The following is a 26,032-nucleotide window of genomic DNA, read 5'->3' as shown; positions in this document are numbered from 1 at the left end:
AGGCATGGGCAAGGATGAGATCAAATCGGTGCTCGCCAAGGTCGACGCAGTTCGACGACCACGTGCAGCAAAAGTGCTGCAGGGCACTTGCCTTCAGGCTGATGAGACTACCATGGAAGAAAGGCTGGCTAATATGGATTACAACTGTGGTTACAATGGAGTGTACGAAGCGCTGAAAGCCCTGGAGTATAGTGTTGATAAGAGCAGTGTGGACAGATTCGGGGAGACCTGGGTGTATTTTTGCCTCAAATTTGAGATATTTCACCCAGAACACCTGCGATCATCTTCTTGTAGGGTCCATAACTGAAGAACCTGGTGGATTGGCAGGCTTCAGCATGTGCTAGCTGGGTGGTAGCTCAAAGGTGTTATTTGAACAATCTTTTCTCAACTTTCCAGGTATCGATCTGCTTGATGTCAAGAGAATCACCCTCCTCGCCTATCTGATTATGAGACTCCGTCTAACCATAGGCAGATGTCTAAAAAAATCGCTGGTCTCTACCACATGTGGCCTGACAAGTAATGAAATCGTCACCCCAGTCGTACGAGTCTGTCGAGGCCGAGTCGCAGTCGGAGTCTGTGTAGACTCTACGGTCAAAGTCAATACCGAGGGAGCTCCTTTCAAGCGAATTTGCGTCGTCCTTGGAGATGACCTCGAAAGTGCTCTCGTCAAGTCGCTCAGAGTTCTTGTCCTTCCCCTCGCCAAGTGCTAGGAGATTCTGCAAATGGAACCCCCCATAAGAACGCTGGCTGCCCGCCTGAACCGTGGGTGTACGTGGTCATGGTGGCCTTGATAGCGTCGAGGACGTCATGGTCGTAAGCCAAGTCACGCTTGGAGAAGGCTTCAATGTGGTTCCAGACGGACAAGTCACGTACGGGTCGCTTATCGACTTGCCACGAGACTGGCTCGGTGACTATCTCCGATTGCTCACCTTCGGTGCAGTGGAACAGCACTTGATGAGCGGTGAAGATGAGCTGGCGGGGTGAGAAGAGTCCCTCTTGGTACCTATGGGTAGTCAGCATTTGCTCTTGTTGTCAGAGTGATTCACTTACATCCATCCGCGAGTGTTCCACTTGCACTGCGATGTAGGTAGGAATGGCTCAACTGCAGAGACGAGGAGACGACCGTTGATCTCCGCATGGGTCTGCCCTCGTCGATATCTCATCGAGACACCAAGCAAGCCATGCCACGCACGTGTGCCGGCTGCCGCCACGATAGTGAACAGTGCCCTCTGATAGATGAGGTGCATCTGACAAAGATGCTCATGGAGGACTTTTTCGTCACCTTGTGGGATGCAATATCTGTGTAAAACGTTAGCCAGGACAATGGATTGCCGATTTGGGAATGCATACTTGTCTACCCATAAGTAACGGTATCCCATCTGGGTCACCACTCGCATGGCATCCTCGACGACCCAGGGTGTGTGTGGAAGTTTCCCCCTTTTAAGCTGACTGTCATCAAAGAGCTCTTCCCGCTCTCCCCAGACATAGCTCAGTGCAACGAAGGAATCTTTCGGAGCAGCCCTCTTGAGCCTTCTAGTCTTGCAGTCAAGAAAGCGAAGTTTTTTGATCGGAACTCGGTCGACAGTCAAATTGCACGCTGAATGGTTCTTCTGGCACTCTTCCAGGAAAAGGCGCAATAGACTGTAGTTCAGGAGCCGGCTACGCACTCGCCGGGCCGGTGATGGGATATTTGGGGTTGAAAAGGCCGGGTAGATGCTGCCAAAGTATGAAAGCACTTGTGCGTCTGGGTCTCTTTTTCGCGCAACCTTGAGGGCGATGAAAGTCCCTTTGTCAAGTTTCCCAGCTGGAAGTGCAGCAGTGGCCTTTGCCTGGGATTTGGAGCGCGAGGGATTGGCTTTGAACATATCCGTTGTGTCCGTGTATTCGGACGACTCTGAATGACCAATGGAGTCCCTGTTCTTCGCGAGAGGGATCTCAACGGCAACGAGGAGGTATGACTGGGGCTCGTCATCTCGCTCAGGGCCCACCTGATCACAAAGATCGCATCTGTCGTGATACGAAGCAAGATCCTCGTTACAGAAAGGTCTGTAGATAGCTTCGGCGATCAAGCGGCACAGGCCGCAATATGACTTGCGCTGCTCCTGGGGAACATCGCCAAGCGCGATGACCAGATGAGGTGTTTCGTATCCGCCTGAAAAGACCTTGTTCAGGTCAATGTCTGAGCACCGCTGGCAAAGTTGATCCTCTTTTGACGCCATGGTAGACACTGAGTTGGGCACTTGTGAGGTATGAGTAGTTGGCTGAAGGCAAGGTTCAGGAAAGATCCGTCCGCACACCCCGAAAGGGTCATAGAAACGTAAAATTGTCTACCAAGACAAGGTTCTCGCGTTGAAGAAGGCAGAAACGCAGCTCTAACAGCCAGAGACCGTCGATGTTTCGTAGCTCTGAGAAGTTGAAGACAGGTCCCATTCTCTGACTGATAGGACGGGCCTTGATTAGGCGCATTTTCGTTTTTTACACCTTCCCTGCCATCTCCGAAGGCGATTCTTAGGCAGGGCATCTTACCTGCCGCGACCAGTCTTTCGCCTCGATGCAAAGAATCGTCGTAATCCAACAGATCGACGCAAGAGATGAGGCCAGCGTTCTAGCTAAAGGCTAGGCTAAAGTGATGACAGCTTTGCGCAGGGATAACTCGAGGCGGGTTTTCCATGAGAAAGCTTGGATCGGGACCATCGAAGCCTTAGAAAATTATGCTGTGGTTCTTCGGGGCCATACCGATGCTACCCAGAGGTCAGATGCGCGGACCCTCGAGATACTTATCCCGACCAGCCCGGCAACGACCTGATGTTCAACTATATGGGCTACCCGGGATATGCTTGCTATCGAGAATTCACCCCTGCCCAAAAGGCTCGCATGTTTGAAAACTTTTATGTATATCATGCCAATGTGTAGTAACTTTTCTCTCACAACCTCACTATGCATCGAACACTTGCTCGATCGTATTATGGTAAAGCTCTATCTGTAGTCAAGTTACTATGGTCAACCCTCAATTCATGTCGCCTAGCACGAAAGTAATTCAGCCCAACCCTAGTTTACTGGGACATTTCATGGTCCTGTTGCGTCCTCGATGTTGTGGCTATGTAACGCGAAACCTGAAGTATTAGGGTCCTCCAGCCCGGGCTTCAGAGTCAAAGTCGGTATCTCGTAGTCTCCCCCATTCTGTCGCCGATAAGCAATAGGCTTTGCGGTGAACAGGGTTTTCATCCTCTGACGGAGCTCGTCGGCCGCCTCTTTGAACTGTTCATCTCCTGCTCGATCCGATTGATACATGGCAAACGACGGCAGAACCTCGAGGCCAGTGTAGTAGAGGGCCCCGTGGGTTACAGGGAATAGGACATGCTCGAGCGGCCCGCCGATTCCTCGGGCAGAGTAGTGCTCCTTCCAGCCTCCGACTGTCACGACTACCATGCCGCGTTTTCCAAGCAAGATTCCCTCTCCGTATCGATCGCCCCAGTGCGTGTCGCTGTGCTCCCCGACGCCATACGCAAATCCCAGGGAAAAGACTCTTTCGATCCAGCCTTTCAGAATGGCAGGCATGCTGTACCACCACAAAGGATATTGGAGAATGACAAAGTCGGCCCACTTCAGCTTTTCTTGTTCTTGCTTCACGTCGTCGGTGAGTGTGCCTGAGTAGGTTGCAACGGCTGATGCCTTTGTCACCCTGAGACGTTCATCAGCAGGATGTTGGGGAAAGTCCTCGCGGTCAACTTGGGACTTCCATTTCATGGCGTATAGATCGGAGACCTTGACTTCGTGGCCTTGGGCCTCTAGTTCTTCGACTGCGACTTTGAGGAGGGAGCCGGTAAGGGACTGTGGCTCAGGGTGAGCAAAGACGATAAAGACCTTCATTTTGGCAATTTTTGGGCGTCGGGGTCTGTACAATAAGATTGGAGATTGGAAACAAAAGGCAGTACCTGAGCATACCAAACCCTTCCTTTTATATTGCTTAGTTGCCATGACGTGATGGCCAAGCCCATGGTCTCGGACGATTTGAAACCCCTCGATTAGCCTATCACAGACTTATCCGAACGAACCTACCAGGTCTCTTGGAGGCATACCAAGACTCGAACAGTACCCAGCTGACAAAAGGATCGAGCACAACGTTTGTGCGAATTCTTATAAATCATCAGATCATGACGGAAACCGCGCAAGGGTGGCGTGATCTGATAAGAGCCTATTGCGTTTGACATCGCAAGATAAGCTCGCTTAGGGAAAAAGGATGGGCCTGGCTTGCGTTGAAGAAACAGGCAGAAGTCTGCTCGCAAGTTTATTTCCTCATAGTGTACGCGTCGACAGGGGGGGTTAGTCCACATGATAGATCGGCTCAACGATTCAACCGATCCAGCCAACCGGGACTGTTCTGCTTACCGCCGTCATATTTTGTTAAGGAATCTCAACTTAGCATGAAATCTAGCGCCTCTTCAGCTTCGATGGCGACAAACAATACCCCAGAGCTCAGCGCGTGCTCGCTCCGCACCGACACCAACCACCAAGGTCTTCCCCCAGTCCAGTTTCTTCCAAGAGCGCAGAGCGCCCTCGCTGCCCTCGCCGGCCGAGATCAGAGCCCTGAATGAGGTATCCTGCCACTACCGTGCCGCATCCTTGAGCCATCCGCCCCCCGTTCTCGTCCCATCCCTGGAACTAGCCGTCAAGCATGGAGCCGACCTGACTATGTCCGAGTTTGAGGCCCAGGTGTCGATGCGTGAAAACTACAAGACCGTGTTCCAGTCCCTGAGGTCTTCGGTTGAGCTGAAGATGGCGGCCAAAAGTTCATATACATGTCTCTGGTCGAGGGTGATACTCTGCAGGTAAGATTTGGCCCCATGAATGAAAGCGAGCGGCAGGCCTCGTCTCATTCAAGTTCGTAGATGTATCTCGCTTAAGCAGTCTTGAAGAAGCATCTCCTACTCTTGAAGCTGCAAAATCGCATTCCCTAAGCACTGCTCGTGAAATTTCCGGGCGTCGAGGGTGCTGGACCCAAATGGATGTTGGTTGAGGTGCTCGGCCCGAAGTTGGCAATGGCTATTTCATTAGATATGCCATTAAAGTATGCGGAAGAATATACTTAAAGGGTTGCCCGCGATATTGCGGTGCAACAAATGGCTTTGAGCCCTTGCAGAGTCTCTAAACTCATGCTGGGAAGGTCCCCGTGCTTGTCGATATACTCAAATAGTGCTGTTTCCATATTGTTGATACCATAACACCAGACTTTATATTGCAGGTATACTCTTGTTTCTTCTATCGATGGATGCTGGATCTCTGGGCTGCCGTTGTCGCCATATGCCATGATTCGGCGAATTTCATATTCGCGAGGCGTCACATAGAGGGGGGTGATCTGATACTGGCCAGTAGACATTTTGCTAGAGTCAATATAAAGAGGTGTCGTGCAATTTAAGTTATGGTTTCGGAGATGCTGGATGATGAGACTTGGGATGATAATGTGAAATGAGATGAAAGACAAGTGCAAGAAAAAAATATTATAGCAGGATGGGTTTATCTTATGGGAAGGTATAAGGAGCATCTATCATGAGGAGGTATTGCAGGCAAGTACATGCCATGGACGTCCGGGACGCGTCTATTCTAGGAAGTCAAGGTTCAGTAATAGCATACCACTTATCTGCCTGAGGTCATTGATACGGTAGATGGTGAGAGCTTTTACCACCCGTGGCTGTATTTCATGTTGTCTAACATCTGAGACTGTTGCTCAAGTAATCATCATAAACCTGTGAGCAGGTACCTGAAGTCTTACCTAGCCATGCTCTCGCCGTTATGGCAATGCTCTCGGCGTGCCGTTGCTGTACTATACCGTTTCAATGCTACTTAGTTCTCTCTCATGCTTTAGCTATACTAAGTTTTCCTCTCAAAACTTGATTCAGCCAAGGGTAAAGTTGGCGGGTAGGCAACCCCAGATATCATAGGCCTTGGGGAGCAAAGGCCCGAAAAGGTCGAGATGATTTCTTTCAAGACAAAGCTGTCTCTCCAAGGACCCAAAGCCAGCCCATCTTGTTCTGCCAAGATTCTCTCGCCTGCCGAGATGTGGCGACGCGCACTGTCGCCGCGGTTCTGAAGCTCGTCACACACGGTGAGCAAGACACAGGCGATGAGTATGATGATAACGTCGACGTTTTGAGAGCAACTCAAAATCTGTAGTGCCCTGCTGTAGTGGGCAAGGAAAGGGACCTTGTTGTTCGAGCTCAAGTTTGATGCTGCAAGGACCAGGTGCTTGATGCTTTCATCGACATGGCTGGCCTGCAGCACAACCAAGCCCCAGAAGCCCTCTGTGCCATAGCCGGAAAGCATCGGGGCATACAGTTGGCTGAACATCTGGAACGACTGCCTCGACCTGGCGGGACATGCACCAGGGGTTGAGCAGGACCCTGAGCCCATGACAACTATCGAGACTGCTTCCAGCCTGGGCTTTGGTGCGGGATAGCCGTCGCATTTCCGACCAGTGGAGGTACAACGCTTGCATGATGGCTTCTTCTCGTCGCACTTGACACGCCGGATCCTAGGAGGGTTAGATGCGCCGGAGTTAAGCTGAGGTGTATCTCTTGACTAGCCACTTACCTACAAGTGATGCAACCGCCGTTGCTCCGCCTGTGCCTTGTCGGCCCGCCGCTGCATTCTTTACCAGTTGAAGCCATGTCATCGGTTGTTAGGTAAGGGGAAGTCGACTGAAGGTTTTCACATCAACGAGGTATGAGATCCATTAAAGCCAGGTCCTCACCTCGGAGATAATGTCGTCCTGCCTGGGCACCCACAAGTCAACTCTGATTGGCCTGCTCGGTAACTAGCAACTAGCGTCAACCAGGGGGTCATGAAATGGATGCAGAATCACCGTTGATTGGCCAGGGCGCTAACCAACTTGTTCATCGTGGATTACCGGTATATCCAAGGCATGAGAGGAATCTGTAACGATGATTCTGTAAATGAGAGCCCGGATATTACCATTCAACTCTCCTAAAGCCGTTCTGAGCTTACAAATGCATCGTGCTTGGTCGGTGAAACTCAATGGACTGCCTGGTGAAGTGGGATTATAAAGGGCTCCAGATACTCATGATCAAATTGTAACTCATCACTATCACAACCTCAAGCAATTCTCCAGACGACTCGACTCTAACCATTACCTAAGTCAATCCCTCTTTCTAACATCATGGTCTCTCAGAATCTTCCAATCTCCCTCAAGAACAGCTTGGATACTACCAAGGTGGACTACACCCAACTGGGAGCATCTGGACTACGCGTCTCAGTTCCGATTCTCGGGTGCATGTCCTTTGGTTCCAAGAAGTGGCATCCTTGGTTGATCGAAGAGGAAGAAGCCCTCGAGATCCTCAAGGCTGTCTATGATCGGGGTATCAACACCTGGGACACGGCCAACATGTATTCCAATGGCATCTCTGAGGAGATTCTCGGAAAGGCAATCAAGAAGTTCAACATCTCTCGCCACAAGCTCATCCTCATGACAAAGTGCTCCGTCTTCGTCGGCGAAGATCAGGAGGTCGTGGGTCCCTCTCATGGGCAGTACATGGCCCAGAGCAAAGACTATGTCAATCAGGGAGGTTAGTAGGCTTTCCCCTTGCACTTAGATCTCTGTGCTGACATATCAGGTCTCTCTCGCGCGGCCATTTTCAACGCCGTCGAAGCATCGCTCGCTCGTTTGGGAACTACCTATATCGATGTCCTTCAGGTTCACCGTTATGATCAATCCACTCCACCTGAAGAGACAATGAAGGCGCTCCACGACCTCGTACAGAGTCGCAAGGTCCGCTACCTTGGCGCAAGCTCGATGTGGGCTACGCAGTTTGCAGGCCTGCAGCATGCGGCAGAGCGCAACGGTTGGACCAAGTTCGTGTCGATGCAGAACTACTATAACCTGTGCTACCGCGAGGAGGAGCGAGAAATGAACCGGTTCTGCAAGGAGACTGGCGTTGGCATTATCCCGTGGTCGCCTCTATTCGGCGGTTTGCTGGCTCGTCCGTTCGGTGTCCAGGACACGGAGCGCTCCAAGATTACGTCACCATTTGGCTCGGCAATCACTCAAGCCGACGAACAGATCGTTAAGAGGGTGGAAGAGGTAGCTGGCAAGCATGGCTGGAAGATGGCCCAGGTGGCTCTACTTTGGCTGAGGAGCAAAGATGCGATCCCAGTTGTCGGCCTGAACTCCATTTCCAAAGTTGAGGAGGCCGTCGAGCTGCGCGGCAAGGAGCTAAGTGCAGAGGAAGTGGAATATCTAGAGGAGCTGTACATTCCCAAGCCCATTGCAGGACACTTTTAGGTTTTATCATCTCACTGGCTATTTAGCTACTACCCCGGGCAATCTCTTGCGTTTGTGCGGTATCAATCACAGCTACTCCTAGCTTAACGCTTCGGGCCATACATCAAACTATCCTGCTCAGTCTGACGTGAGATGTGAGAATCGGATTGGCTCCAGCGAGACTTATTGCATCTGGGCAGAGACTGGCAAAGAAAACCCGTAACCACAGTTACAAGACATTCTTACATCTCTATTGGCTGCCAGTCCCGTTGCTGCCTGCAATGCCCCTCCCTATCCTCACCTCACGGTTCAACTTCTTCAATCTCTTTTCTTTGTCAAATTCTCTTATTGTCGTATTTTTAAATCATGAGCATTCATTATCTTGAACGCATTCAGTCCGGCAACCGAGATGGCTTGTGTCTGTGGATTCGCTGGAACAAGGCACGAATGATTGTGCACATTGATCCATCCCCAGTTGGGGACTTGATGCAGGATTCTCTCATCAAGGAGTACGAAGACGCGGTTTGTAATAGCCAGCGAGAGGAAGAAGCTATGATGGATAAGATCTTGGACACCGTCGTTGAAGTTGGGAGGTCAACCTTTGACCAGACTGTCCCACCGAAGGATAAGCCTGCTCCCCCGCCGTCCCTGCACTCTCTCCTTTTCCCAGAAGAGTTTATCTTTCTCTTTTACACGCTCCACAAAGATGGAGAGTGGATCCTCGACACCAGCGCCCAGAGCCCCGACGTCTCGTTGAGGGGAGCACTGCCACTCAATCTTGAGCTTATCCAAGGTGCGGATCTGCCCGTAGTCTTGACCAAAGACATATTTGTGGTGGATGAAATCATCAGCGACGGACGCGTCTCTCGTGTTCTTGTGGAAGATGAAGAAACGTGCGCCAAAGTCGGGATTGATCTGCCGCCCGAGTCTATCCAAAGGGAGCTGCACACTCTTTTGAAGATTCGGGCCTCCCAATACGCCGACACTATCCGGGTACCACAAATTCTCGGTTTGGTCAAGAGTCCAGTTCATGAAAAGATAATCGGGTTCTTAAGTCAGTACATTCCGCCACCGGATGTTCTCTTCCTTGTCAGTCTCGGAGATGTCAGGGCTTCCTCGTTTGCCGCGAGCAGGAGGGAGAAGTGGGCGAGACAAGTCCGAGGAACAGTCCAAATTTTGCATGAAATTGGAGTCGCATGGGGAGATGGGAAGCCTTCTAATGTCTTGATCCATAACGATACCGATGATGCGTGGGTCATTGACTTTGATGGTGGATGGGTGGATGACTGGGCGAACAGGACCGTGGAAAGGGACGAACAAGAAGTTAGGAAGATATTTGAGTTTTTGGAAGTTTAATGCCACTTTTATATCATAATTTGGTAAACATGCTATCTCTGAAGGATAGAGAGGTATGGATTGCTGAGTGGTATGAAGGAACTAAGACGTCACCCGGCGAGCTGTGCAAGGGAGAACATTGACTATTCGTTATGGATACACTGGATAGTCCGTGATATCTACACGAGCACTCCATTTGGGCTGAAAAAAAGCCTTTGCCAGGTTCTCAATAGTTGTTCTGCACCTCAACAAGGCGCTGGGTGGCTGTCTCGGTCTTGTGGAACCTCCAAGCCTTGATCTTCCTCTCAAACAGCTCATCCAGCTCAGCGGCGGAACGACTAAAGTGCCTAATTAGCCAAATTCGAGTTTTATGATCGAAAGTTCACTTACCCTTTGGTCTCGGGGATCAGAAGCCACATTCCAATCACGAAGGGCAGACCGACGCCGGCGTAGAACCAGCCTGTCTTGAAACCCCAGTTCCACTCGTGCTCGTTGACCATGTAGGGGACGAGGACATTCATGACAATTCCGACAACGCAGGTGATGGCGGCACCGAAGCCAGCGGTATAAGGTCGAAGTCGCTGGGAGGAGATTTCGCCAATGTATCCCCAACCTGCTGCTCCGTTGGCGGTCATACCAATGTCTGTCACTGTGGTTAGCTATGGAGAGATTAATGGATGGAACAAACTCACTCCAAAAGCAGGCAAAGAGCACGAAGATGTAATCCATCGCCTTTGTCTTCTTAATGAGACCAAGAACTCCGATGACTGCGCAAGCGAGCATCTCCACCGTGGTGGATGTACAGGCAATCCATCTTCGGCCAACTCGATCGGCAACGAGAATGATAATGATGATGGTGGCAATGTTGATGCCTGAGGTGATACACTTGACAGTGAATGGTTTTGCAACACCTGCCTGCTGGAAAAAGTAAGTGCCAAAGCTGGAGAAGAGGGTAAGACCGAGGAACTGCTGGGAGAGGTTGGCCCAGAGAGCTGTCACGGTGCGTCTGCCGTCGGTGCCTCGGAAGATGGACACCCAACTCTGGCGTTTCTGCTCAGCTGCGACAGCCTCTTCATGCTCTGCGGCGAGAATCAGGACCTGGAGCTGCTGGTCGATGTTGTAATCGGGCACTCTGCCGTGCAGTTGCTGCATCGCCTTGCGGGCTCGCTCATAGTTCTTCCTCCCGACACACCAGGCTGGTGACTCAGGCAGGAAGACATAGATGAGAAGCATGAGACCGATTTGTGCCCATTGGGTATAAATCGGGACCAGCCAGTCCATCTCATGTGTTTTGTTCAGAACGTTGAGTGCTACGTGGGCAAAGAAGGTGCCGACAGTCCACCAGAAGCTGTAACACATGAGAAGACCACCACGGATTCGTACTGGTGCAACCTCGGAAATATAGACGGGCAAAGTCGACTGAAGACAGCCGACACCGATGCCGGCGAGCAGTTTACCCACCAGCCAGACCGGCCAAGTTCGTGCGAGGGATTCAGTCATGACGCTCATGGCCAAGATGAACCAGTACGTGTACATGGCAATCTTCCTACCAAATCGACTCGAGACGAAGGCGAGGGACGCCATTCCAATGACTTGACCGACGGACATGATGGAGCTCCAGGCGCTGAGGATGGGAGATTCGAGGAAGGGGTTTCCTTCAGCGTCGTGCTTGGTGGCAAACTCGTGCACGAAACCCTTGTTGGCGACAATGCTGGCGTTCATACTAGACACTGTTAGTTATTGCTTGTTGGAGGTGAGTGATGTCTTACCCAACTTGGAAGCCATCAGTTGCAGCGCTGAAAGCCGCAAAGAAGCACACCGCTGTGGCGACCTTGAACGTCTTGACAGTCTGCCACGGCGTGAGGTGTTCATAACCAGATGCTGCCTGACCCTTGCTGGCAGCATCTACGGTGGCTTCAGACTCCTTGAGGCCCATCTCGATTGGAGCCTCTGCGTGCTCCACGTTCTCTGCCTCCTTGGGGGGTGCCATGGTGAAGGATGCGAATGCGGGGAAGGTTGATGCAGAACCTGGGGCATTTGGAGAAACTAGGCATGATGCCACGAGGTTTTAATATTAGATGACTCGGGTGACAATAAAGCGAAGAACGAGGTAGCTAGCTGAATGCGGAGGTGAGTTGGGTATATCTGCCAAGCGCAAAGTGGAGGATCACGTTGGTTCCGGGACGGTCATCGAATGAGGTTGTGATCCGGTCGGAAGTCGAGCCATCCCGGCTCAGGCTAACGTCCTGACCCCGGAGAGTCTATCCCCAGGTTAACCCACTCCCCGCATCGTCTGGCTGGCGGGAAAAGGCGGAGAACCAGGGGGAGGTTAGTTGGACAATGTGGGGCAAGTTCTGCAGGGTATTAGGAGAGAGAAACTTGTCTTTTGTCATGAATTGATTGGATAAAGGTGAACAGCTTCGCCATTGTTTGTCCCGAGGGTTGAATTGTCTGGTATAACGAGTACAAGGTTGGTTGAACCGTTGGTCCAGCAGTTGACAGCGGGATCATCATAATGGAATACCATCACGGAATGTCATGGCGGAAAAATATCACGGAGTTATGCGACGGGTCGATGAGGTTGTAATTAGCACCGCTGGAAGTGTACTGGAAGAATTGAATATAACGCAGGATGGCTCCCTTAAACGGTTCTCCCACTGTCTGGCATATTCCTTCAAACCTCATCTCCACCGGCAATGGAGTGTGGATAGCCTCGGTTAGAATTTGGCCTCAGTGAGACCCCAACAGTTGACCAATGGGATGATGGTTGCGCCACAGGTTGGATCTGGGGTCAAGGGCAGAGAGAACGACGGCATGGGGGGTGTCTGCCAATCGTAGTAGGCACTCGTACGAGAAGCTCAAGGCTAGACACCTGTACTGGGCTCATCTTAGAGCTCCAGCTGAACCCGCGTACTCGTACTGATCGCGAGACTTGACGTTCAGTGCTTGTCGCGCACCGCTGCCCTTCGAAACCAGCGAGCTTGGGGGCCTGGTGGCTTTAACAAGGTCCGTTACTGCAAGAATAGGGCTGGTGACTGGAATATTACTGGAAATCTACCTCTTGTGTTCTCCTTATGTCTAATATCAATGGCTCTTCTCGCAGGCCGGAGTAATTCCACCGGAGCCAAATCTCTGAGCTGTGACTTGTTTCTATGTGAAAACACTAAACGCAGCCCAACGGTTCCCGGCCATCGGCTTCAAATCTTTCCGTTGGTCTTCTGAGATCGACGTTTGCGGAACGTTTCGCGGAGGTAGCGCGAAGAATCTTTAGGCGTGCGTTTCAACGTCGAAAAGTCAACGTGAGTTATTCCGAATCGCGGTCCGAAGCCAGCTGACCATTCTTCAAAACGTTAGTATCGGGGGTATTTGAGAATGAAGAAAGGAAACGCACCAAAGTTGTCCATCAAAGTCCAGACGTAGTACCCTTGCACAGGCACACCATCCTCGTAGATAGCTCGAGAGATGGCGTCGAGATACAAACCAAAGTATCTTGTCCGGAACTTGTCATCCACAGCCACTTGAACGTCATCTTCTCCAGGGCAAGGGCAGCCATTCTCGGTCACGATGACGGGGAGATGGTACCGGTTCCACACCCAGTTCAGCAGTTTGCGGAATCCTTCTGGCGCGACTCGAAGCCACTTTGTGCCTGAAACCGGACCAATTTCGACGCCGGCATGATTGACAGAGCCTTCTTCGATGTTGCCCGTCCAGTCATCGTCTGCTGGAGGATCTGGGAGGGCGTGGGCGTACTTTGTTGAGTAGTGGTTCATACCATAGAATGCGTTGATGCGACTCGTGTCTCGCAGTAGCTGGCGCTCCTCGGGTGTGAACTCCGGCAGTCTCGAGCCGAGATCTTCTCTCATGGAGGCGGGATAGTCTTGGCCGAGAAAAATAGGATCGCCGAACCAGCCGATATAGAACTCCAGCCGCCTTTGCGCAGCGTCAATGTCTGCTTTGTTATCCGAGTAGGGCTCGTAGAAGTGTCCGTTTAACACAATAGAGATGTCGCCCTTCTGGGATGCAAACTCCTTGCTGTAAATCTGTACGACTTCAGCGTGGGACAGGATGAGAGTGTGTCCCACACGCCATGGCTCCGTCTTGGTGTCATTCCCAGCAGCAGCGCATCGCCCGGGAGCGAGAACCCCATTGTGATGAGCAAAGATGGATGTGATGTAAGGTTCATTGAAGGTGACCCATTTCTTGACTCTGTCGCCAAATCGGGAGAAGCAGAGTCTCGCGTAGCGGATGTAGTCAGCTTTGAACTCCTCCGTGTTCAAAAAAGCACCGTAGCGGTCGTAGATGCCCTGAGGAGTATCCCAATGATACAAAGTCGCAACTGGCTCAATGCCTTTGGCAAGGAGCTTATCGATGAGGTCGCTGTAAAAGGCGATTCCCTTTTCATTGATGGGATCGTCACGGCCACCGCGAGGGATCAAGCGCGACCAAGAGATGGAGAAGCGATACACGTCGACATCGTAAGATTTCATCAAATCGATATCCTCTTGGACGCGATTGTAGTGATCACACGCTATATCGCCGTTCTGGTTGTTGGTACGCGACGGGGTGAGATGCGTGTACGTATCCCAGATGGACGGACCCTTGCCATCCTGCGTGACCGCTCCCTCAACCTGGTATGCGGCCGTCGCGGTGCCCCATTTGAAGTCTGGAGGGAGGGCAAGATCCTGGACGGGCAGGTCGTGGCCGGTTGACTTGCTGTACGATGTGACGACATCGTCAGCCAGGAACATGGACGCTTCGTTGGCCATGGTGAAGAGGGGAATAACGTGGTGTGAGTTGACCTACCAACTGGTGACCCAAAAGCTACTTGATCTTTTATAGGGCACAGAAAGCATACCATCAAGGATTTTTACACCCAAACACCCTATCTGGCCTGTCTCACACCATGCTGAGGCTGTCATGGCTTCTCCACAGGGTTAACGCCCCTGGTCGAGTTTCCCGACAGGTTTCCCGACAGGTTTTCCGCCGCTAATGCATATCGTCTACCCTCCCCTGTCATGCGGAGGCGAGAGGACGGAGTTTTTAGCGTGGCCAAGGCTTGTTTCCGTGCAGGTGATTACTCCGATAGGACAGTCCTTCCGATTAATCAGCTGACGGAATGCTGATTGTCCATTAATATTGGCTAAATTGCATCCTTGGTTCGGTATTTCTCCGTATCCGAGTCAGAATCCACGGTTGAGTCCCTACTTGAGGGGTTATTCTCCCCCGGGATTGCCAACATGGGCTTGCCAAAGACTCAGCTCGCGTCAATTGCTCCCGAATCTAGTCATATGATGGTTTCCATGGCGGGCACTTGCGAGGGGTTAAATGATTGAGGTTTGATCAAGGGTGGCTCGCAACGACTCTACAGCCAGGGTCGACACTCTTATCTCGTTTCTCAGGCCACAGCGCAAAAATGGCCTCTGTCATTGACGTTCAGTTTGAGCACTACCATGCCCCAAACACGCTGGGCGTCCAGCATTCTACGCCGAGAATCTCGTGGAAGATCAAAGATGCGACCGGCTCGTTCAAGCAAGCTAGCTACGAGATCGAGGTGAGCTATGGCAACGCCAATCAGCAACAACGCCTTGCTTTGACTGTGAAACGAACGTCAAGTCTCTCTACGCTCGTCCCATGGCCTTTCGACCACACTCTCCGCTCGCGGCAGAAGATATCCATCAGAGTAAGACTCTATGACGACAAGGATAACGTTACTCCTTGGAGCGAACCCGCAAATCTCGAGATTGGCCTCCTCGAGCGCCAAGATTGGCAGTGTCAGCGTATTGCTGCTGCTTGGGGCCCTGGTACTTCTGAACCAGACCCAGAGCAGCTCTACCGGAAAGAGTTTCAGCTTTCCGGCGAAATTGAGCAGGCGAGGCTCTACATCACATCTCAGGGCGTCTACGAGGCCGAGGTCAACGGGCAACGCGTCGGCGACTATTTCCTCGCTCCCGGATGGACTGCCTACGACAACAGACTACAGTACCAGACATATGATCTCACGTCAGCACTCGTTGAGGGCGCCAACTGTATTGGAGTTCGTCTTGCTGAGGGTTGGTTCTCTGGTCGGATTGGCTTTGAGGGAGGTCATCGAAACATCTGGGGCCCTCACACTGCTCTTCTGACACAGCTCGAGGTTTTCTACGCCAACGGCCATTCTGAGATTATCGTCTCTGATGGTTCTTGGGCTGTGACCAAGGGCCCTATCAAGCTGGCCGAGATTTACGACGGCGAAAAGTACGACGCCCGGGATGAGATCGCATCTTGGTCAACCCCCGCGATGGACAAGGCAGCCTCCAACTGGGACCCTGTTCTGGTGATGGAGAGCCTACCTCCGGAGATAGAGTTTACAGCTGGCTACGGAGAACCCGTCCGCCGGGTTGAAGTGATCAAGCCGTTGGAGAAGATCACCACACCATCTGGAAATACCATCCTCGACTTTGGCCAAAACCTCGTTGGGTATCTACGTCTTCGAAACATCAAAGGTCCTCGGGGGCACAAGATCACGCTCCGCCATGCCGAAGTCCTAGAGAACGGAGAACTCGGCACGCGTCCGCTCCGCATTTGCAAGGCGACCGACGAGTACACTCTAAAAGGAGACGAGAAAGGCGAAAGCTACGAACCTCGATTCACATTCCATGGTTTTCGTTACGCCGAGATTGATGGATGGGTTGGTGATTTGGGCCTGGAATCAGTCGAGGCTGTCGTCTGCCACACTGATATGAAGCCTGTTGGTCAATTCGAGTGTTCCGAGCCCTTGCTCAATCAACTGTATAAGAATGTCGTCTGGGGAATGCGAGGAAACTTCCTCTCCGTTCCCACCGATTGCCCTCAGCGTGACGAAAGACTTGGCTGGTCTGGCGACCTCGCACTCTTCGCCCCGACTGCAACTCTCCTTTATGACTGCTTCGGCATGTTGAAGAATTGGCTGATTGACCTGGAACACGATCAAAATGTGCTCGGAGGAGTGCCGCCCATGGTCAGCCCCAACTCTACAATCCCAGATCCAATTTGGTGTCGGAGAGTGCCTTGTGCTATTTGGCACGATGTCACGATTCTTGCGCCTTGGGCTCTTTATCAGGAGACGGGGGATGAGAGTATTCTTGCGCAGCAGTACAATAGCATGACAACTTGGATGAAGGTTCTTCCACTAAAGGACCATTTGTGGGATCCGAAGCCGTTTCAGCTGGGAGTAAGTACAGCCCTTGACTCATCCATCGTTTCTTACTGACTTCTCCAAGGACTGGCTTGACCCGGCAGCACCTCCCGATGCCCCGTGGAAGGGAGCGACAGACGCCAAAATGGTGGCCAACATGTTTCTCATCCAAAATCTGGACCTGATGGTCAAGATATCCTCCATCCTCGGTCATCAAAACGAGAGTGCCAAGTTCCAAGCCGATTCTGAAGCTGCTCGGAGTGCATTCCAAGATGAATACGTCACACGCAACGGCCGTCTAGTCTCTGATTCTCAAGCGGCATACGCTTTGGCAATTTGTCTCAACGTTCTTTCTCCTGCACAGAAGAAACACGCAGCGGATAGACTTGCGTGGCTGGTACGAAAGAACAACTTCAGGATCGGAACAGGTTTTGCCGGAACACCGTACCTCTGCGAAGCTCTCGCTTCCACAGGGCATTTCCAAGTTGCTTATACCACGTTGCTTGAGAAAGGCTGCCCGTCATGGCTTTACCCCGTGACCATGGGTGCAACTACCATGTGGGAGAGGTGGGATAGCATGCTGCCAGATGGTTCCATTAACCCGGGCGAGATGACGTCGTTTAATCACTATGCATTCGGTGCCATCGCCAAATTTTTGTACGAGAGACTTGCTGGACTACAGCGACTCGAGCCAGGGTGGGAGCGATGCCGCATTGCTCCCGCCATTGGGGCAGAGTTTACAAGTGCCTCGGCATCTCACATTACTCCTTACGGCAAGATTTCCTGTTCTTGGGAGACATCACCAGTTAAGGAGTCGCCTCAGAGCGAGAACATCAGGCTTCGGGTCACAGTGCCCCCCAATACTACTGCTGAAGTGGTTATTCCTGGGAAGGATGGAGAGAGAACGGAAGTTGTGGGGTCCGGTGAGTGGGAGTTTGAGTCTGTTTTTGAAAGAGACGGCCCATGGCCAGTCTTGGCCTTGCCACCAAAGTCTTAGTGATCACAGGCAGAGTAAGGCAAGAATTAAGACCGTCACTCCTCATTACCTACCTACGTGAAGCTCTCGACCAGTTCGATTGGACCACCATACTCGACACTTTTCGCGCCCGGAAATAGAGTCTCTCAAGAGATAACCCTAGCGACTCATCACTAGCTCCATGTAGACATGCCCATAGAAACGTGGTGAGAATATAATGCCTTAGCTGCTTGATATCAAGCTTTTCCAGGCGTATTAGAAGCCCGTATCCCTGGAAACAAAGATATGCCACATATCTTAATTCTTCGTGAACGGTCCTTTGGCGGAATTGCCAAACACGGTTGGAGTTGATCTCTAAATTTGGCACCGTAGCCTTGCCGTCAGGGGACTCGCCATTGCATACAATTACGGCTCGCAAGTGCCAATCAACTCGTTGGACAAGCCGATGGTACTTGGCAGACATAAAGCTGAATATTGATTTCAGTTGGATAGGGTCCCAGAGAACTCCTTCACAACATATGATTGTTGATAAAAACGACCGATCGTAGAATAGAGCATGACGACAGTGTTCAAACTCCATGAAAGTCGCCCTGAGATCAGACTTAGCCTCTTCTAGGAGCCTCGAAGAGGTTAGACCTATCTCCAATATAAAATGTTCGATATAATCATTGGCCTCTGATACTAAGCAGAAGAGGTCACAAAGGATAGGGAGATTCCCCTGCCACTCTTCTGGCTTTAGCTCTGGAAGGTTATCGATTTGCTTGACCTTGGCCTTAGCCTCAGCAGGCTCCAAGTAGGGAAGAAGATGCTGAATGGATCGAAGCCGAGTAATTCGGGGTACTATGAGAATCGAAAATTCATTCTCAAGCCCCTCTAGCACCAAGTCCAGGTATGGTTGAAGTATATGACGGCTGTGAAAATGGAAGTACTGAAAGGACCCTGGGCAGGCTGTGAGGAATGATCGGAGATCAAGCGGGGAGTCTAGCGTCCGAAGAAGCTGAACCATAAGCTCGGCTGGTAGCTTGTCGAAAAGGGACATGTTGGAGATATCGTCTAGAGAAACTGACCTGAACTGATTTGACTGAAGAGAACGGCGAGTGTTGGCGTTGATGCTGTGTTTCTGTTCCGGGAATGGAGAAGACTAGGCCGATATAAGTCTTCAATCTCATGAGTCATACCACGACGACGTAAAAACTGTTGAGCAGCTTAAGTTTATGCATCTGTGCAGGTGACCCTTTGCCTCACGGGGAAATATCGAGACAAGGTTCAAATCATACAGCATTTTTCGGCATTAGGTCCATATGCCGATATTTGTCATACCCTTATTATTTCTTATTGCGGATAATTACCTCCTTGCAGGCGTCATTGATAATAACAATAATGGGGACGAAAACAATAGACACCCATGACTAGCAGAAATCAGAGTCAGTAATAACATTTGATGATAAGAAGAAGAGGGTTTGATTATGCTTTTAGTATGAGCACGTTTATTATCACTTAATACTTTAAGTATTTTGTTCTCTAATCAGGGCTAAGGTGTAGGCTAACGCATCCCTAATATACTCAAATACCAGACGTGATAACTTGAGCCCCCGTTTCTGCTAGCTCATGGGATAGCTAACTCGTCTTTGGAAGGTCCATGGTGTATAGGCTAAGTCTCGACTGAATCCATCGCTCAATGAAAGCCTGAATCCCATCACTGTTCTTCTCCATAAACATCATGTGTCCATTACCATGAATTCCAACATCCCCGAGCTCTACATGCTCAGTCTTGGAGCAGCCAGCCTGCTTGAGGTAGTTGGCCGTACAGTAGTCGTAAGGCATGTGATAGGAAGCTTCTCCCGTGACCATGAGAATGGGCTTGTCCAAAAGATTTATCAGCTGACGGGGCTGGGGGTCAGCAGCTTGCAGCGTGCAGTCGCTATAACCCTCTCCCTTCGAAGCAACGCGCGTCTTGACGATATCGACAGTGGGATCAGTTACCGCAGGTTCGTAGGTGAGAGGAATGTCCGCCAAACCCCATTGACGAGGATTCTCGCCCCCGAACACAAAGATTTCGTCAACGAATGGCGGACCACCTGCTTCAAGCAGGATAAGGGCTTTGGCTAGCGTAGGTCGAGCGTCGGCAATGAGAAGAGGCATAAAACTGCCTTGACTATGACCTAGGAGGATGACAGGTCGACCGATCTTGTCCAGGAGAGCCGCTCCCGCGGCTTGAACAGCAGCCTGCTGATAGGTAGTATTGCCGATAAACTGTACGTTTGCACTATAAAAGGCATCAAATATAGGATCCCCTCGGAGACCTGTGCCGGGCCATTGAGTGTGGTTCACAGCCTGGGGCCAAATATTGAACTTGTGCGTGGCAGTAAATGCTTTCTCGATCGTCTCAGCTGAGAGGGTTGAAGGTTGCTTAGCGCCGTATGAAGGCATCCACGCCGAACGACCGCGGAAGGTTTGGTCGACGATGTATACTTCATAGCCTTGGCTGATGAACTGGGAAGCCCAGCCGCGGCCGCCGTCTGGCTTGTTCAAGAAGTTCTCGGATCAACATTAGCACCATGACATTTTCAAGGAGGCTGTAATCTAATTATACTCACACTACCTGTCTGAGCTTGACCATGAATGAGGACAATAGGTGTGTCTTGGGTTGCACCACTAACTGGCAACAGTTTCTCAACGTACATCTGATCGCGAAAGATGTGACCCCCATTTCCATCTTCAACATATTCGCCGCCGACATAAAAATAGGAGCGAATGGAAGGTACCTCGGCATCGGATCTGACATGTTGTGAAGAGGCTGCCACTAGAGACGGGCTGATGGTCCAAGCAGCCACAGCCGCGGCCGCCGCAGTAGTGAAATGCATCAGGGACGACTTGATTTGATAGTCTTTATCCGGATACGCGGTTTTTCGTAGCGTGAGGGTGGAAAGATGACCTTTCACGTGGATGGAATGAAGTCAAGAGGGGTTACGATGTCGATCACAGGATATCACATGACATTGAAGTTTCGGCCCCCGAGTTCTTGAGGTGTTTGTCTCACCTTGGCTGCCGTACAACCGCCTTTCTCCGCTGCACGATGTAGCTGATTTTCAAACTGACTTCTTACATAACAATTGAGCTTCTTCTTTGGGCAGGAAACCCAAGAGTTTGTACGACATCGTGAGCTATGAGATGAGAATGCCTCCAAAAGGAGCAATTCCTCGAGGAACTTGGGTGCCGCTGATGTCAACATTGACTTTTGCACTACAGTACTTGGCCGAGGCCCTGGACAGTCTCCTTGACTCGAACGGCATTGGGATAGTCGCATGGCTTCGCCGTTAACGCGCCACCAAGAAATTACATCTTCAGCCGTTATTCTTAGTGTCGACGAACTTATGTTTCTCTGAGGCGCAAGAGATTACTTCAAATACCAGGCCAGATAGCCCGTGGCGTTGAGACGCTCGAGTAAAAAAAGAAGCAAGACCAAGACATACACGGAGTAGATCTACAGGACGGACCCCTAGGATTCGCCCTATGGTGTCGATCCCTCATATCAACTACGTGGCGCTTTTGTCACCGAAGTAACACTCCCCAACAACGCCGCACGTCGACATGTCACCCTGACACCGGGGCCGTAATCATGCAGATACAATGTGACTGCGTCTTGGCACTGGATTGGCCTTCAGTACGATGGGAACGGGGAGGAGTTACATATATTGCTCGCCCCGTATCCACCTGGATTGCTCGCTCAGTGCTTACTCACGAGTCAGCATCCACAGCTCCGCGATGGCTCGGCCGCCGTGCTGACGCTTGCTGGAGCCTCATCTATCGCCAAGGCGCAGCGGCGCAATCCTTGGCGGGGCCTCTAGTCTTTCCTTGTCGCCGGATGCTACGTTGGGTAGTGCGTTTATACCAGGGGGGGTGCTAGGAGGAAGGGGTTTCTAACGTATTAAGGGATAAAACTAGTAGAAGGAATGGCGATTACACGTGTAACTCTTCCAGGAGGATGTCTTGCAGCAAGGCTCAACCCTGCCGCTAGCGCTTCAAGTGCCGGCACCGACGGGATGACGCGGGCCAAGGCGTCAGCCCGCGGGAGTCAACGTTGCTACTATCAGCCTCCCCAGGCTTGCCCCAATGGGACACTCGTATCTGTCGCCTCTGCAATGGCGAAAAGAGACCCCAATTAACCCCACGCTCCCTCATCCCGAACGGCAGCAGATATGATATACGACAAAGTTCTTTTAATACCTTCCATTTGCAGCCTGCATGCATGCGGGTTTATCCGTATCAGACGGGGACGGAGATATGTAAGCGCCAATCTCCCCGCCATCGCATCCGATTCGCCTCTCGCAGGGGTTGGCAGATCCCCTCGATGCCGAGGTCCGGCGTAGCCCTATGGACTTTCGACATCTCCCCCATGTCAAAGATATCTGCGAGTGAATAACCGAATTCCCTGCTCGCCAAGCCGGTTTTCTCGATCTTTTCCGGGGATCCAGCTTCTACTCCAGGTAAAGTGTCTCGGCGCCAGGTAAACAAGCTTTTCTGCTGCGCTCAGCCTTGGGCCAGAACTCAAACCAGGAGCATGTCTAGCGTGAATAACATCCCTTACATATACCCCCCTAGGCAGATTCGAGTCTGAAGAATCAATCAGTAAGCCTGAGACAGCTGTAAGCAGATTGCCTCCGTGGAGCTGCGAAACGGCCTCTCCACTGTGGCTCATTCCAGGAATGGTTGAGGGCATAAGCCCATGTTCCTCTTTCGGTCTGCAACGGGGCCGGGGGTACTTGCATCGTTAGGCGGCGAGCCGCTGCTACATTGACTGGCAGACGTCAGCCTCCGGCTTACCGGTCCTCCACGAGGGGAAGAGAACGAGGCTTGGGGGTTCGTGGTTTGTAGGCAGTTCTTTATTTGCGGATGATTGCAGTCCCGAGGCCTTGCCCCCGGGTGCTTGGCCATTAAACTTGCGGGTTACTCCGGCGTATACTAAACTATCGGATTCCCTAGCCTTTGTTGGGTCAGAGAATCATCGAAACTACCCACACCATGACCATGCTATCTGATCCGTTCCGAGTTATCGACGACCATGCGTCCACCATCACACCACCTGTGCCGCGCCCACAGAAACCTGTCCGACTGAGACTCGCTTGCGATGCCTGCACCGCGGCCAAGGTTAGGTGTAGCAAGACTCACCCGTGTGAGCGGTGCATAGACAATGGCCAGGAGTGCTTCTACAGCGCTTCTCGACGGCATGGCAAGAGGTCTCGACATAAAAAGGCCGAGTCTGATACTCAACGTTCTTCTTCGAGCGAGGTGCCAACGCCTGGAGCTATTCCAGTGCCAAACGGCATCAAGGGCATGTCTTATGGCTCCGAGTTCTCCTGGGAAGAAAGAGAGACTAGCCCGCAGCTGTCGAGTTACCAAGCATCCACATTGGGCAATGGTATCGGAAAACTTGACAACTGGGCATTCCACGACATTGACATGATGTTCGACTTTGACGACACGTCCTATATATCCCTGACCGAACCATGGAAAACAACACCCGGGTCCCTCACGAGCCAACAAACCCTCAGCGAAACAATCACCCCTCCCGATCACCAGACAACACCTGCAGAGCAACCAACCAATGCTACCTCGACGCCGCCGATCGAGCCCCACGATCCCAAACAAGCACACGACTGCGAGGCTCTAGCTCTTGGCGTTCTCCGCTCGCTGCATCACCACAACGCTGATGGCATCTGCAAGGGACCTGCAGCAAGCGGCATGAACCTCGCCAAGCCGATGCCAAGCATCGACACGGTCCTGTTCGCCAACAAGGCTGCCCTGACCAATCTGATCCCCCTGCTCAAGTGTCCCTGTGCAAGGAACCCGCATATTGCCCTTTTGCACAGCACCATTCTTTCCAAGACCATCTTTTGGTACCGTGTTGCTGTCACTGCGCGGTATCATGCCGAAGGTGCGGAACTGCGGCCCATGAAGATACAGCTGGGGATGCTGGACCTTGATGATGATGATCAGGCCACGCTGCAGCGGGCTGTGCTTCTTAGGGAGCTCCGCAAGGCGGAAAAGGTCATGGAGACGTTTGATGAGTGTTCAGCGAGTGAAGATGAGTTACCAAAGTGGCATGCTACGGCCATTCGGAACATGAAGGAGGAGCTTCAGGCGATTATTCAGAAGATCAAGAAGGGTCAAGGAGAATGGGCGTAATGTGGCTATAGCCTCTTACACCGTTGGATAGCGACTTAGAATGGCATTGTTTGAAGCATTTCGGTCAGGGCAGCATATAGAGGAATCCATTCATATCTATCAGATAAAGATTCGGCACTTGAGCCGTAGATGTCCTAACACCCTCAATTGATGTCAATTTCTACATTCTGTTCCTATATCTTCTTCGCCAACTTTACACCACCAATCGACATCCTCGTAATGGCATACATACATGCACCCGCCATCAAAATAACTCCGGTCCAAATCTTGATGTTAGTGTACCCTCCATCATCACTCGCAATAAAAGCGCCACCAATGGGGTTGCTGACAAGCGCCGGAATGGCGAGGACTCCAAACTGCATGCCATTTCGCAGTCCAATCTCACGAATAGGCGAGATTTGCGCCATTAGGGTTGGGCAGAGAGTCACAAATGCTCCGGAGCCAAACCCGTAAAGGGCGGCGAAAACGATGATGGCGGCGTTGCTTGATGCAGGAAGCCACAGGGCTAGAACCAAAATGGCAGAGAAAAATGCCATGATTGTCTGGGTGTTGTATGCGCCGAACTTGTCAGCAGCGATTCCAGGCAGAATTCGCCCAAAAAGGCTTGTCATTGTCAGCATTGTCTTACTGTCTGCATACTATCGTGCAGATCTTACCTCGCTGCGTTCAAAATTGGAATGAGATACTGCGCCAGGTTCTCGGACATGCCGAGTTGGGCTGCCTGGGCCGCAATGTAGTTAATTGGCACGAAAAGGCCAAGAAAGTAGATGAAAGCCGAGGCCACCGTGAAGAGATACGCACGCTCCGTGAAAGGCTTAAAGAAGCCTTTGAGGGGTAGAGGAGCAGGCGACGGTGGCAGGCGTGAAACGATCGTCAGGTTGGCGATGATGAGCAAGCCCAAGATCAGAAACGCACAAGCTCGCCTGTACAAGTCAGTTTGGCTCTTTCTGGCAGCCCATATCGTACTTACATGGCCCATGGAAAACCGATCTGCTTAATCAAGCGGTTAAACATGATAGGCAGGAAGACACCACCAAGACTGGAGCCACCACTGACAAGGCCCATTGCAAGACCTCTTCGCTTTTGAAACCAGGTGCTCACGCATGCAACAGCTATCACTAGTTAGTGAGCGTGCTATGGGTATGACAGTCAAAGAATAGGTACCTGGTGTAAAGAGGCAGCATATTCCAATGGGGCTGCATATGCCCTGCGACAGAATGATTTGATAGTACTTGGTGGAGAGCGAAGCCATCATCAGTCCAAAGACATGCATGAAAGTACCAAAGGCCATTAACCACCGTGGGCCATATTTGTCGTAGATTCGGCCGACAACAAAGCCCTGTAATCTCGGATTAGCTAGTGCTCGATGATCTTGATATACGCAACTCACGCCACCAAAGAGAATAGACAATTCCAAAGAGGCAATCCATGAGATTGCGCTAGGAGAGTAGCCTTTCAGATACTGCTCCTGGTAGTAAGCCTGGAAGACTCCTATGCCTGTTCGCACACAGAATGTCAGCACTTAAAGCTTGTGATTCCACTAAGATGCACTCACAGTTAATCCATCCAAAACTGCAAATATTGGCTGCCCAAGCCCCGAACACGACTAACCACGCTCGCAAGCCGCCATCTGGAAAATCGTTCAGAGATGCTCCGCGGCGCTGGTCATCAGTTTTCTGAGATTCGATGGACGGGAGGGTATCATTCGATGACCCCGATAGGTTGTTCACTAAAATTTCTGTAGGCTGCATGATTGCTCTGTAAAGAAAGTTGTAGAATTTTGGACAAAGAGCTTCTCGCTTCTTTGAAAGAGACAAAAGATGATGCCAAGCTACCTGGGTGATGGATATGCTTATCCTCGGACACTCATATTGTTTCGGTGACCTCTCGGGAATACAGAAACTTGCTCTGCCTCGCCTTTAAGTGTTGTGAGCGAGGCCGAGCGAAGATCCTTTTCTTAATCTCACACAGCTGACTACCCGGGACCCAGAAGTGAGGGCGACGGTGAGTCGTAAAGATGTGTTACTATGCATGATGCGGTTACAGATCTACTGTCTTGGCTATGTGTACTATGCATAGGTAGGCTCGGAAATTTTAGATCGCCAAG

The 26,032-nt window shown here is 51.4% G+C and overlaps 11 protein-coding genes across 11 annotated transcripts; 4 read left to right on the top strand and 7 right to left on the bottom strand.

Annotated features, from left to right (window-relative positions):
- Positions 1-476: 476 nt before the first annotated feature.
- Positions 477-2,219, bottom strand: LRP88_11703 (HET domain-containing protein; the record flags this gene model as incomplete). The annotated part of the gene is made up of 4 exons (XM_083248125.1): positions 477-706; positions 762-1,003; positions 1,051-1,299; positions 1,351-2,219. 4 exons carry the CDS (start codon positions 2,217-2,219, stop codon positions 477-479), a joined length of 1,590 nt encoding a protein of 529 aa, XP_083095555.1.
- An 847-nt stretch (positions 2,220-3,066) lies between these two features.
- On the bottom strand, positions 3,067-3,870 carry LRP88_11702 (flavo protein-like protein; the record flags this gene model as incomplete). Its single annotated transcript, XM_083248124.1, has 1 exon — positions 3,067-3,870. One exon carries the CDS (start codon positions 3,868-3,870, stop codon positions 3,067-3,069), a length of 804 nt encoding a protein of 267 aa, XP_083095554.1.
- Positions 3,871-7,174: 3,304 nt separating this feature from the next.
- LRP88_11701 (aldo/keto reductase) lies at positions 7,175-8,296 on the top strand (the record flags this gene model as incomplete). Its single annotated transcript, XM_083248123.1, has 2 exons — positions 7,175-7,580; positions 7,629-8,296. 2 exons carry the CDS (start codon positions 7,175-7,177, stop codon positions 8,294-8,296), a joined length of 1,074 nt encoding a protein of 357 aa, XP_083095553.1.
- Positions 8,297-8,641: 345 nt separating this feature from the next.
- On the top strand, positions 8,642-9,631 carry LRP88_11700 (uncharacterized protein; the record flags this gene model as incomplete). The annotated part of the gene is made up of 1 exon (XM_083248122.1): positions 8,642-9,631. The coding sequence occupies one exon, from the start codon at positions 8,642-8,644 to the stop codon at positions 9,629-9,631; it is 990 nt and encodes a 329-aa protein (XP_083095552.1).
- Positions 9,632-9,836: 205 nt separating this feature from the next.
- LRP88_11699 (uncharacterized protein) lies at positions 9,837-11,600 on the bottom strand (the record flags this gene model as incomplete). Its single annotated transcript, XM_083248121.1, has 4 exons — positions 9,837-9,948; positions 10,001-10,253; positions 10,303-11,321; positions 11,380-11,600. 4 exons carry the CDS (start codon positions 11,598-11,600, stop codon positions 9,837-9,839), a joined length of 1,605 nt encoding a protein of 534 aa, XP_083095551.1.
- Positions 11,601-12,807: 1,207 nt separating this feature from the next.
- LRP88_11698 (glycoside hydrolase superfamily) lies at positions 12,808-14,376 on the bottom strand (the record flags this gene model as incomplete). The annotated part of the gene is made up of 2 exons (XM_083248120.1): positions 12,808-12,950; positions 13,002-14,376. The coding sequence occupies 2 exons, from the start codon at positions 14,374-14,376 to the stop codon at positions 12,808-12,810; spliced, it is 1,518 nt and encodes a 505-aa protein (XP_083095550.1).
- Positions 14,377-15,023: 647 nt separating this feature from the next.
- LRP88_11697 (bacterial alpha-L-rhamnosidase-domain-containing protein) lies at positions 15,024-17,760 on the top strand (the record flags this gene model as incomplete). The annotated part of the gene is made up of 2 exons (XM_083248119.1): positions 15,024-16,799; positions 16,849-17,760. The coding sequence occupies 2 exons, from the start codon at positions 15,024-15,026 to the stop codon at positions 17,758-17,760; spliced, it is 2,688 nt and encodes an 895-aa protein (XP_083095549.1).
- A 1,596-nt stretch (positions 17,761-19,356) lies between these two features.
- Positions 19,357-20,739, bottom strand: LRP88_11696 (alpha/beta hydrolase; the record flags this gene model as incomplete). Its single annotated transcript, XM_083248118.1, has 3 exons — positions 19,357-20,277; positions 20,337-20,517; positions 20,723-20,739. The coding sequence occupies 3 exons, from the start codon at positions 20,737-20,739 to the stop codon at positions 19,357-19,359; spliced, it is 1,119 nt and encodes a 372-aa protein (XP_083095548.1).
- Positions 20,740-22,761: 2,022 nt separating this feature from the next.
- On the top strand, positions 22,762-23,925 carry LRP88_11695 (uncharacterized protein; the record flags this gene model as incomplete). The annotated part of the gene is made up of 1 exon (XM_083248117.1): positions 22,762-23,925. One exon carries the CDS (start codon positions 22,762-22,764, stop codon positions 23,923-23,925), a length of 1,164 nt encoding a protein of 387 aa, XP_083095547.1.
- A 173-nt stretch (positions 23,926-24,098) lies between these two features.
- LRP88_11694 (uncharacterized protein) lies at positions 24,099-24,631 on the bottom strand (the record flags this gene model as incomplete). Its single annotated transcript, XM_083248116.1, has 2 exons — positions 24,099-24,528; positions 24,582-24,631. 2 exons carry the CDS (start codon positions 24,629-24,631, stop codon positions 24,099-24,101), a joined length of 480 nt encoding a protein of 159 aa, XP_083095546.1.
- Positions 24,632-24,740: 109 nt separating this feature from the next.
- LRP88_11693 (uncharacterized protein) lies at positions 24,741-25,676 on the bottom strand (the record flags this gene model as incomplete). The annotated part of the gene is made up of 5 exons (XM_083248115.1): positions 24,741-24,843; positions 24,896-25,037; positions 25,090-25,264; positions 25,316-25,422; positions 25,481-25,676. 5 exons carry the CDS (start codon positions 25,674-25,676, stop codon positions 24,741-24,743), a joined length of 723 nt encoding a protein of 240 aa, XP_083095545.1.
- Between the last annotated feature and the right edge of the window lie 356 nt (positions 25,677-26,032).

The sequence above is a fragment of the Fusarium phalaenopsidis genome, assembly GCF_050370095.1.
Source record: "Fusarium phalaenopsidis strain FUZ10S chromosome Unknown contig_32316, whole genome shotgun sequence".
Classification (NCBI taxonomy): domain Eukaryota; kingdom Fungi; phylum Ascomycota; class Sordariomycetes; order Hypocreales; family Nectriaceae; genus Fusarium; species Fusarium phalaenopsidis.
This window is presented reverse-complemented; position numbering and strand designations above follow the sequence as displayed.